The 12188-nt window shown below is 39.9% G+C and overlaps 1 protein-coding gene across 10 annotated transcripts in view; it reads right to left on the reverse strand.

The window, feature by feature from the left end:
* MAP4K3 (mitogen-activated protein kinase kinase kinase kinase 3) overlaps positions 1–12188 on the reverse strand; it is an 84456-nt gene that overhangs the window by 62927 nt on the left and 9341 nt on the right. For all 10 annotated transcript variants that reach the window (XM_048481934.1, XM_048481900.1, XM_048481943.1 and 7 more), the window contains exons 3-4: positions 11349–11439; positions 7217–7281 (exon numbers count right to left, since the gene is read on the reverse strand). In XM_048481934.1, coding sequence (XP_048337891.1) covers positions 7217–7281; positions 11349–11439 — 156 coding nt within the window. The remainder of the gene's footprint in view (positions 1–7216; positions 7282–11348; positions 11440–12188) is intronic.

A 12188-nucleotide genomic window follows, 5' to 3' on the forward strand; every position in this document is an offset into this window, starting at 1 on the left:
CCTTTAAAAAAACCATCTGAACTGGAAGCATTTGTGCTTTTTAGGGAGCGATTCTTATTTATTTTACCATTCATAACAGGTTACAGAGACAAGGTTACACATGATGCAGATAGAAATTAACCCAGTTCTCCTTTTCAACTGCTTGATGAAAGGGGCCTTGTTTTCTCTCCTTCAGGCTGATACAAGAATCTGATTTTCCTGTACTTCCCTGTTAGAATGTTTTCAATGTCTGCTTTTTATTCCTGTTAGAACATGTCCATGTTTATTCTACTGCATTTTTATCCTGCTTCCCTTCATGTTCAGGGCAATGTACAAGGCTTCGACACCTCTCCATTTGTCCATAACAATCACCCTGCAAGGTAGATTAGGTTGAAAACACACAGCTGGCCTGAGAACCCTTACAGAGCTTTATGTAAAGTTGTTACCTGAACCTTGGTCTCTGCTTGGTCTCAGTCTGCAACCTCTATCTCACACTGGCTATCACTTGAGAGGGTAACTGTGTTAGCCTACAGTAGAATAGCTAGATTTGAGTCCAGGACCACCCTAGAGACCAGCAAGATTTTCAGGTATGAACTTTCAAGTCAAAGCTCCCTTTGTCAGATACCTGATGAAGGTTTCCTTGACTCTTGAAAGTATATCCCTTGAAAATCTTGTTAGTCTTTAATGAGCTACTGGAGGCTGTCATTTGAAATTTGGATTGAAGTTTATTGCAACTCTCGAATGCTTAATCGTATTTATTTTATTTCTATCTTGCCCTTTCCAAATGAGGTCAGGTTCAGGACAGTTAAGAACAGTACCATTATATAAACATGATCATGAAACCTATATGCGTCTATATTATATAGTTGACACCCTAAACTACCTGAAGGTGGCTCCCTAATAGTAAAATTCCCTCTTATATTATTGTCACTAATCCACGGGAGAAACTTCCTCCTATGGGTGAAAAATATTTTTAAAATACTCATGGCAACAGCAGGGACCATAGAGCTCTAGTAGGATCCAGCAGGAGAGTTCAAGTGATATAAAAATGTTGCTGCCCTCAGGGAGAGACCTGGTGGAACATCTCCATTTTTCAGGCCCTGAGGAACTAAGCCAAGTCCCACAGGGTCCAGGTCTCATTGAACACATAGTTCTACCAGGCGGGGTGCAGGGTCAAAAAAGGCCTGGCTCTGGTCAAGGGCAGTCAGATACTCCTTGGGCCAGGGACTGCCAGTAAGTTGTTCCTTTTTGCGGGGTGTATTGGGAGAGGCAATCCTGCAGATACAATGGTCCCAGACTGTTTAGGGCTTTAAAGGTCAGCACCAAAATCTTGAACCTGACCTGATACTCAATTTGCAGCCAGTACAGTTTGAAAAGAACCGGTTACACATGTGGTCTCCATGGGGTCTCCATGAGGACCCACACTGCTGCATTCTTAAACAGTTGTAGTTTCTGGAGCAGCCTCAAAAGTAGCCCTGAATAGAGCAAGTTACAGTAGATGGTGACCGTTGGATGAATCATTGTTGTTAGATCAAGTGTGACAAATAAGAGTTTTTTAAAAGCCATTCTGGTGGTATTTGTGACCAGGACCTCCAAAGAAAGGGAGGCATCCAGACTCTCACACCTAACATTTTGATAGAGCAAGATGGTGTATATTGGACTGTCAAGGGTTGGAAGCTGAAACCCCTGCCTGGGGCCTCTTGACCCAGCCAAGGTATCTTTGATGGATTTAGTTTCAGATGACTTTAATGGATTCAGTTTCAGATGACTCTGATTAACCATTTCACCATGACTCCCAGGCTTATGGCCAAGGTATCTGGGATAGCAACCTTGCATCCATCCATTAACAGTGATAGCTGGGTGTCATCTGCATATTGATTACATCCCAGCCCAAAACACCAGACTAGCTGGACGAGGAGTCACAAATAGGTAGTAAAAAACATTAGGGAGAGGATTGCCCCAAGGGACTCACATACTAAAGGACATCATGCCAAGACCCTTGCCCCTTGCAACAACATTTGTCTTCAATTATTGAGAAATGAGATCAGCCACTGAAAGACTCTCCCATATGTCTCACCACCGTATCTGCGAGGTGGTGGGTCAACTGATCGACCATGTCAAACACTGCTGCCAGATCAAACAGCAGTAGTGCTGACCTGCCATGATCCAGTCATCTATGGAGACCATCTGAGAAGATGACCAGCAAAGTCTCTGAACCACAGCCAGGCCAGAAACCAGAATAAAATGGATTTAGAGTTGATGTGTCTTCTAGGAAAGTCTGAAGCTGTTCTGTCACCATTCTCTCTCAACTGTCTGAGGAAAAAGAAGATTCAATACTAGGCAGTATTTGGCTAGATAAGAAGGATCTAAAGATGGTTTCTTCAAAAGTGAATTTACCACTGCAACCTTCAACCTTCCAGGAAAAACTTCGAAGCACAGGGATAAACTGACAATGTCCCCTTTAGTGATGGACTTAATTAGCCAAGATGGGCATGGGTCCAGGAGGCAAGACGTTGGCTTTACAGTAGACAGAATCCTGTCTATATTGGCCTGAGGGTCGAATGAATTGGTCCAATAAAAGGACCAGAAGATGGCCAAGGAACCTCCAGAGAAGGAACAACAAGACTTCACAAAATAGATTGCAAAAGCCTCACAGCTAACAACCAAATCACTAACATTTTGAGTGCCCCCTGAGAGAGACGTAAGAGATCTAACTAAATAACTGAGACAGGCATGAGCTAGCGGACACAGTGCAGGACACAATAAATTTTCTTCACAGTCTTTACTACCATCTCATGGGATCTCATAGTCATTTAGTAAGATGTGTTTGTAGCTTTATCACAAGTATACTGCCAGTCTCACTGTAATAATCTAAGCTTCCATTTCTTCAATCTTAGCTGCCTGGCATACCAAGGCGGGTAACTCAGAATGGGGACAAAGAGGATGTCAGGGAGTGATCTCATTGATGGCTTTAGGCAGGCAGTGGTACCAATTATCTGCACATCTAATGAGTCGCTGGAGAGCATCAGTTCTCACAGTGCGTTCTCAAAACCAATTGGATCCATAAGTTTCTGCAGGTGAGCATAAATCTACTCACCACCTATGCGGGGAGCGGCTAGAAAACTCAGACAGGCCTTCAGGGCATAATGGTCTGACCATGGCTCATAGAGATCTGACCCCATAATAAAGATTGCACACCCATAACAATGATCAAATTGTGGGCCCCATGATGGGTTTGAGAAAATCTCAGTGCTGCCATGGAAGTCACTAGGTCCAAAGCCAATGAAGAAGAGGCCACATCAGCATGGACATTAAAGTCCCCCAGAACCATCAGTTTCTGACAGGCTCAACAAGGTCTACTTCATCTTGCATGAATGACAGTCTTACCCACAGGAATAGAAACTTCAATAAAATATTCCCCAACTGAATCCCTTTTATGGCCTGCTGTCAATACAGATTTACTCCTCCAGGGAGAGAATAATATGATAAACACAGAATTATTGAGGAGTATTCTGCTCAAAAGGTTTCACTTTCATTTTTACTGCAAGCCCCCCCCCCCCAACACACACACACTTAGCTCATGCAGCTCTATTCCATTCCAAACAAATTTTCCTAGTTGTTGAAATTTTTGAAACTCAGCACTTAAAGGGTAAAGGGTTGATTCTGTGTACACTGATTTGCACAGGACCAATGGGAAAGTCTTTTTCTTAATTTATGTTTATTTGATAACATTTTTACTGTGAAGAGGAAGCATGTTATCTCTGAGGACAAAAATTCACCGCTCGAAGAGCATGACATTGTGAATGGATTAATGGGAATCATTTACTGAAAAATTTAAACTCTGTGGAGGCGAATCTACTGGTGGTCCCCGGCCCCTCCATGATGCAGCTGGCCTCCACACGGGTCAGGGTGTTCACTGCCCTGGCCCCTGCCTGGTGGAACACTCTTCCCCCAGCAGTTAGGGCCCTGCGGGACCTTGGAGAGTTCTGCAGGGCCTGCAAAACTGTGTTGTTCCACCGGGCTTGGGGGGGGGGGGGCGGCCGCTGACCCCGCCCCTCGTGTTTTCCTGCGAACTGGCTATCTATTGGACCATCTGCCAACCCCCGCCCCTCCCAGGGTTTGATCACTGGGGCTGGGTGCCAGACGTCTTCTATTATTAATTATTTATTGAAGGCTACTGCAGCTGCTACAGTTTAATAGTTTTAAGGTTTTGTATATTTTAATTGGGGCTATTCGATTTGTTGTATTGAATTGTATTTGTTGTACACCGCCCTGAGCCCTCTGGGTATAGGGCGGTTTATCAAATCGAATAAATAATAATAATAATAATAATAATAATAATAATAATAATAATAATAATAATAATAATAATAATAATAATAATAATAATAATACAGCCTTATACTACATAATTAAAAACTAACCCTTATTTCATGATGTGTAACCTTTGGACTATAATTGACTAGAATGTATCTCAAATAGAAAATTATTTAAATGATTCGCCTCAAAAAGCATTTGATTTTTAAAAATCTGATTTAATTTTTAAAAATTTAATTTAATTTTTAAAATTATTTTAATCCATCTTATTCAAATTATAACTTGAATTCAATTAATTCAGTCTTTGCATACAAAGGTCCATTCTATAAGGCACAAAATAAGATTTGACTGAGAGGAGCTGAACTTAATTCTAGGTGATGGCAACATTGGCAATTGTGACATGAAGTTTACATAGCCTAAGAACTGTATAGGTATGCAGAAAAAATAGAATGCTGAATTCCTTTGCATTTTAGCTAATTGTCAATATAATTCTTGAGGCTGGCCTGATATGAAAAACAGCTTGGAAATGAATCAGAAGCAGAATATTTCAGTCTTTTTTTTTAAAAAAAAGGTTGGCAGCCAAACTCAGCAGTAACAGGAAAGCATTAGGAGCCAACATCTGTTTAACTATATACACATAATAAGCTCACTTCCTCTTCCACAGGTGGCACTATCACAAGGACATCCATCAAAGCTTTTAATAGAGAAACAAAGGAATAACTAGGCAGAAAGAAACGCCACACCATATTTGTACAAGAGCTCCTTTTCATCAGGTGTCACAGAGATAACAAAAGCGTCAGAAGAATCAAGCTGTCGTTCAGTTGTCAAAAATTCACACCTCAACACTTATGAAATTAAAACCAACTGTTGTGTAAGTGGATAAACTGTTCTAAAATAATAACAAAATTCGGAAGTTAGAAAGAACTGTAGCTTAGGCAATTTCTTCAGACCATACTGCCTAACACAAATCACGTAGCAACTGTTTGGCAGGGAAAGGCAGGTTATCCATTAATGCCTGGTTTAGTAACTATGGCGTAAATGTAGCCTCTTTTAGAACAGTGGTGGCGAACTCCAGATGTTCATGGACTACAATTCCCATCAGCACTCCAGATGTCCATGGCACTCCAGATGTCCATGGACTACAATTCCCATCAGCCCCTGCCAGCATGGCCATGCTGGCAGGGGCTGATGGGAATTGTAGTCCATGAATATCTGGAGTGCCATAGACTCTCCACCACTGTTTTAGAAGAAGTGGGGCCAGCCTTGTAACTGGTGTACTTCTGGACAACAAACTTTAGCACACTAAAAACAGCATCATAGAACATGGTCAAGGCTTGGACAAGCTACCATGAAGAAATTTCAAATTAGCCAACAGTCCCCAAATGGTTTATGCCACTGAAAAGGCAGTTAGAGTAACTTCATCAAGGCCTGCCATACTATCTAGACATTTGACTTGAACATAGAATTGGAGCATAAAGACCACATTTAATTTGCCTTCAACTGTGAATGTAAAAAATTACATAAAACATTACATTTCCCCTACACAGCAAGCAAAGTAACAGAATTGGGATTCTCATCATATATCCATGTTGATAAAACCCACTAATCTATAGGACTGATTTGCATATACAGGATCAGGGTTCAAGTCTTCTAAAAATATCTATAAAATGTGCCTACAAATGAGCAAGGGCTGAAGCAAGGTAAGTTCATCTGTAGGTGATTACTTTCCCCCCCAGTTTTTATTTGGAGAATGCTAATATATGCAAGCAAAGAATTGAACTAAAAAGTATAAACAGGCATTTATTTGAAGTGTCACATACTCCCTCTTTTATACAAACTACCCACTTAAATCACACACCATCAATAACTTCTACAAACAATAGGGCTTGGGATGATAAAAATCAGAAAAATCATTAAGGACGAAGGGCTCATATTGCGACAGGAAGGTTGTTTTCACAAAGGTTATTTGTCCTGGATTTGATGATGCTGGGAAGCAGTTTGTTTCCTGCTTTCCCCCCGCATCATGGTGTTATTTGTACACCTTCTGAGGTTTCCCCAGGTTTTTTTCTGATCATCTCCAAACCTACTTTGCTGCAAAATTTTGGAAAAGACTGGACAGATTCTGTATGGGTGGAATCATTTGGATTTTCCCGTTCTACACCCATACCATCTATTTTTCCCATCGTCCCCGCCATGGTCATTTTCTCCCCTGACCTACTGTGTGTGTGTGACTTTCTGTTTTTTCTAATCAGCAACTGGATATCATCACATTATTATAATGTACCAGGTTCTCTGAATCTGTAGCTTTCATTAAGAATAAGTCTCCAGCTCTTCTGGTTGTGGAGATATAAAGGGAAAAGTATACCCTTACAACAAAAGAGGCTGAAGACTTACTTTTTATATAAAAAAAGAAAGCTGGGAATTCAGAAAACCTAATATGTCAACCATTATAATGATATTCAATCATTAGTTTTTTTTAAAAAAAACAAAGAGTCCTGATGGCAGAGCAGGGAGGGGAAAAGTCCCTGCTGTAGCAGGAGGGAAGGAGAGCTATGGGGAAACCTGCCATACAGAAGCCCTGTTGCCCATGCAACAGTCACAGCAGCAACTGTGAAACTACACAGGCCTGTCTGAAGGGTGGAAAATGCCATTGTTGTAATAAATGAAGATTTCAAACTATTACCAAGAGCTTTGCCTTTCTATTTCACAAAGGCCATAGGAATTAATTGATACATTGAGCAGGTGAACGCTGCTTGGAAACAAACCTTCCACTGTCCATATCTCATGTTACTTTTATTAAAACTTTTATACCCCACCTTTTCACAAAATTCAAGCCACTACTGAAGGAGACAATAGAACCCTCTTAATGTAACATGTACAAAAAAGTTACCTTGTTCATTAAATGGACAATTCAACTTACCATGGTAAATGTCCTGCAGTGAACCGCCTCCACAGAACTCCATGCAAATCCACAGCTTGTCACGCCTTTAAAAAATAATCACCAGAGATTAATTCTTCATATTTACAAATACTAAATGCTATCTTGACAATCAGCAATGTTCCATCGCCTATATCTTGAAATTCTCCTTCAGGTAACAGCCTATGTCTGCATGTTATGCAAAATATCTTAATCTTGCACAAATCCCTCTCTCTTATTTCACATTTGATGTGGTGTGCAGGTCAAATGGTCAGGAGAGCACAAAGACCATATCTAAAGAACTATTCCCAATGACTGACACATAAGTGCGGAATGTTCTGCTCCAGAGAATGAAGGAAATGAGAACAGAATGACAATTCAATGGGTAGGCCCAGTAAGATTAGTAGGTACTTCATTCTCTCCTTGGGTTTATTTCAGTGTTATGCTTTTAGTTTCAAGGGCATATATACACATCAGGATTCTTCTTAGGAAATAAAAATAAAATCAAAATCAAAACAATATGGTAGCAGAGCCTTACACTGTTTAAAGTACAACCAAAATGTAAAAAGGTTTACACAGTAACTTTTAAAATGAAGAGAAATGTAGAACACAACAATCGTTTTAATTAAACTTTAATTAAACTTCTATCAAAATATAACAAGATGAAAATGCCTGATTAATTCACACAGCCAAATTCAGAGGTATCAACAATGTCAGCTTTGTTTTTAATTCTTCTACAATGACAAAACCATTCAAGATTTGTCCCGATTTGTCACAAGCCTGGTTTGTTTCAGGTTGGAAATAAGTCAAATTATTTTAAGTTGGGAACCTGACTTAGCATTATGTCACTTGAAACTCTTAGTCCCTATCTGCCTATCTGATAAGGTTCTTAGGAGGATATGGTGGATTAAAAAACAACAACTTTAAGATGTTGAAACTGCAATTGTTGATGGTACAAGATTATGATTTTTTTAAAAACACCTGACTGTAGCTCAGTGTCAGAGCATGAGCTTTGGCTGCAGAGGTTCCCAGGCTTAACTCCCAGCAACATCTCCTACAGAATCTCAGGCAGTAGATCATTGGGAAAAGTTTCTCATTGCCCAGGACTTAAGAGAGCTGCTGCCAGTTACAGCAGACAGAACTTAACACAGCCAGCACTGAGACAGACTATCTGAGTGAATAAGGCAGCCGCATACAATTTAGGGGGTCCTTAATCAAAATCTTACAAACAATTAAGATTCAATGTATTGTCGAAGGCTTTCACGGCCGGAATCACTTGGGTGCTGTGTGGTTTCCGGGCTGTATGGCCGTGTTCTGCTAGGAGAGAATGCTGCTAGAACACGGCCATACAGCCCGGAAATCACACAGCACCCAAATTAAGATTCAACTTTAAATAACACTGCTGAACATAACTCTGTTCACAGCTGAGATTCAAGAAGATGCATAAAAAATGATACCAAGCCACTGCCACAGATGTCTTTGTGACATCCAGACTAATCTGCAGTAACATTAAAAACAAGCATATGAAAGGTTAATAGGAATCCATTATAATGTGCATGTGTTAGCAAGGATGTATCTACTTCACTGGCTTCCAGTCTAATTCAAAACCCTTAAAATATTGTCTAAAGCAGGGGTCTTCAAACTATGGCCCTCCAGATGTTCATGAACTACAGTTCCCATCAGCCCTGCCACTTAGCCATGCTGGCAGGGGCTGATGGGAACTGTAGTCCATGAACATCTGGAGGGCCATAGTTTGAAGACCCCTGGTCTAAAGTATCTAAATAATCACCTCTACCTGTGTAAACCTACCTGAATTTTGAGATCTGTGGAAAGGGGCTTGATCCTCCCACTCAGAATTTTTGTCAGTGGGGACCTTTCAAAGCCATTTTAAATCATTTGTTCTACAATGCTATTGAAAAAAACCCTTGATAGTATTTTAGTGATTTTTAAAACTGTTTTTGCTTTTACAATCACACAGTTTATGTTTTATTGTTTTAACCACCCTAGATATTCTAGGAACAGAATAGTGATCCAGAAGTTCACGGAATATATACATGACTTCAGGAGATTCAAAATAATATTCACACTATATGTGATGAAAACAATTTTATGGCACTATAGGCATTTCAAATGAGAAACCCACAAGGTCTCATCAGTGGTGGTGGTGGGGCAGCTCATTTTCCCCATATTTTCCTCTCCACACTATATCCCAGTGGTGGCGAACCTATGGCACCCCAGATGTTCACGGACTACAATTCCCATCAGCCCCTGCCAGCATGGCCAGGGGCTGATGGGAATTGTAGTCCGTGAACATCTGGAGTGCCTTAGGTTCACCACCACTGCTATATCCTCATACTCGCTACCCTGCAGCCCCATACCTGCTCTTTTCTCCAACCCACCCACCTCTTTCTATTACAGCCCCTCAACTTCTCTATCTTCCCTCCCCTTCCCTCCATCTTTCTCCCACTTCAAACTTTTACCTTTCTGCCTTTTCAGCCTTACCGTCCCCACATTTGAGGGCTTAGCAATATTGTTGTGTGTATCTAGCAGCTCCCAAAACAATCACCAGAACTCAGAATCTCAGAACATAGACTCTGAAGATCTCAATGCATTAATATCTTAAAGCTAAAGATACTGCTTATATTATATTAAGCCGGCTTTAGCGGCCCTGCTCCAGTTGCCCCTACCATCTGAGGTCAGACAGGGGTGATCTGAGAAAGGGCTTTCTTTGTTATGGCATCAAATCTTTGGAACTCTCTCTTCAGAGAAATTTGTCTGTCACATTCTATCAGTGTCTTGCAGGAAAATGCTTTTTTGTTTCATTTGGCAAACCCACAATAATAATTATTGGCCCTCCTCCCTGGGTCTGGTTTATGTGCTTGTACTAAATTATTTTATTATTTAAAATGTTGTTTTTAATTGTTCAAATGTTTTTATGTGTGCCACCTAAAAACTTTGATTAGGTGGAAAGAGGCATTAAAAAGGTTTTTTTGAATTGATATGATTTATCCCTCCCTACTCCATTTCTTAAAGATTTCAGATTTATCTGAAAAACCTGGGGTTTCCCTCCAATTTGTAGAAAAATCCCCTCCAGTCTGTCCCTGGTTCCACTTTGTGAATTTTTTTATCCATGTTGTAGAACCTCAACCAATACTAGATGTGATAGTTCAGAAACTACTTCCAGGAAAAAATCAGATGTGGATTTTCATGAAAGCTGTGTAATAAATCAAAATACCATCACCTACAGATATAATATGCAATTAATGAACTGTTATGTAATTTAACAAATCTTGAGATTTCACAGCCACAATAGTAAGGACATTCATAATTAACTGAAACAAATATTAAGGCTACATTCCCACAAGTAAGTATTTTTGTTATCTATATACTTTATTAATTTACTTCAGTAACACAAATCAAATTTAAGTAATGAGTGATTTCTAAAACTATAATAAATGTTAACTGTGACCAAATATAATTTCCAGCTTTGTGAGTGTAATAAAACAGAACGAACTTGAACAAATTTGTCAGGAGAGACTTCTTCTGTTTCTACTTCTCAGAAAATTACCCCAAGAAAAATTGGCTGCCCCAATGCCAAGAGAAACAGCTAGAGAGGAATATCATCATTATTAATTCAGCATAGAGAAAATATTGAATGGAAGTATAATAAGAATTTATTAAATAGAGGGATAACAGCATTAATTGATTAGTCAATATGACTGATTAATTTCTTGATTAAAGGTTAAAAGGATCATCTGTACTCCTGTCTTTCCCACTGTCTTCACTTATCCTTACTCTAGGTAAGTGGAGGACAAGTACCTACCATGCCTGAGGAAATGGCATGGAGTGGAGGAGAAGCAGAGGTAAAGGTGATTACCACAGAATCAGAGTAATTGGTTACAGATATGAGCAAATAGAGAAAAGCCAAGACTTTCAGGATTTGCTAGGTTAAAACAGGAAGGAGACACATCTTTTAATTAACAAAAATATTAAAACACCCTACAAAGTAAGGGAAGCCACAGAAAATTAAAGGCTGGCACCAGTACATTTTCCCTTATGTTCATAAATAGCGACAGGCATTTCATTTTTTCAGGCAACAAAGAAATGAACGCTACATAGTTTTGAAATACAGTACCTGAGATAGCTGCCAAAATAAGCAACAATGTTTTGATGCTTACAGTCTTTCATCATAATGATTTCTTGCTGTACAACAGCAAAATCTTCTCCTAGAAAACAGAATTTTAAAAGTAATTTAATTTTGAGAATAAGAATGCATAGATTAGATAATGCATAGATTAGAGAGATAATATAAATGTGAAGTTCTCCAAGCAAATAAAACACGCCAACAAGTAAATATGATTATTTCCCCAAAGTAACCATAATTCATCAGAACTATATTAAACCACTGTAATAAATTATTCGCTTGCTATATTTTCCACAAAGTTGCATTAAGGCATGCCAAAATGTTTGTCTACTTGTGTATGACAGCAAGGATGGAATTAATTTCAGTGTTGGAATTAATTTCAGTGTTAAAACTGCCCTCTCGTTTTCTTGCCTCCTCCCTTATGACAGATATGATACTATCATGACACGACACCAGTGGTGTAACACCAAGGGGACAGGGGCACGATGCACCGGACATGCACTGGTGCAGAGGTCTGGGCGTGGCAGGGGGCAGACACACATGTGCCCCGGGAGCAGTTCCTCCTCGCTTTGGCCCTGCACGACACCCACATCATTGGCTGCCACTGTTGCAGGAGCACCATAGATAACACCCCCCAAATTGTAAATGGAAAGATTAATCATTTCAGCCTAGCAGGAAGCATTGTATCTATTTCCTTTTGGGTAGTGAAATCCTGAAGAAGGGGATAGTTGCAGGACACCCAGGAATGGTGAAGTTTTGCTGCCTTTCTGACCTCTGGGAAATCCCCCTGTACAGCACAATGAGCTATGCCTACTTTTACATCGGGTTTTG

The sequence above is a fragment of the Sphaerodactylus townsendi genome, linkage group LG01 (assembly GCF_021028975.2).
Source record: "Sphaerodactylus townsendi isolate TG3544 linkage group LG01, MPM_Stown_v2.3, whole genome shotgun sequence".
Classification (NCBI taxonomy): Eukaryota; Metazoa; Chordata; class Lepidosauria; order Squamata; family Sphaerodactylidae; genus Sphaerodactylus; species Sphaerodactylus townsendi.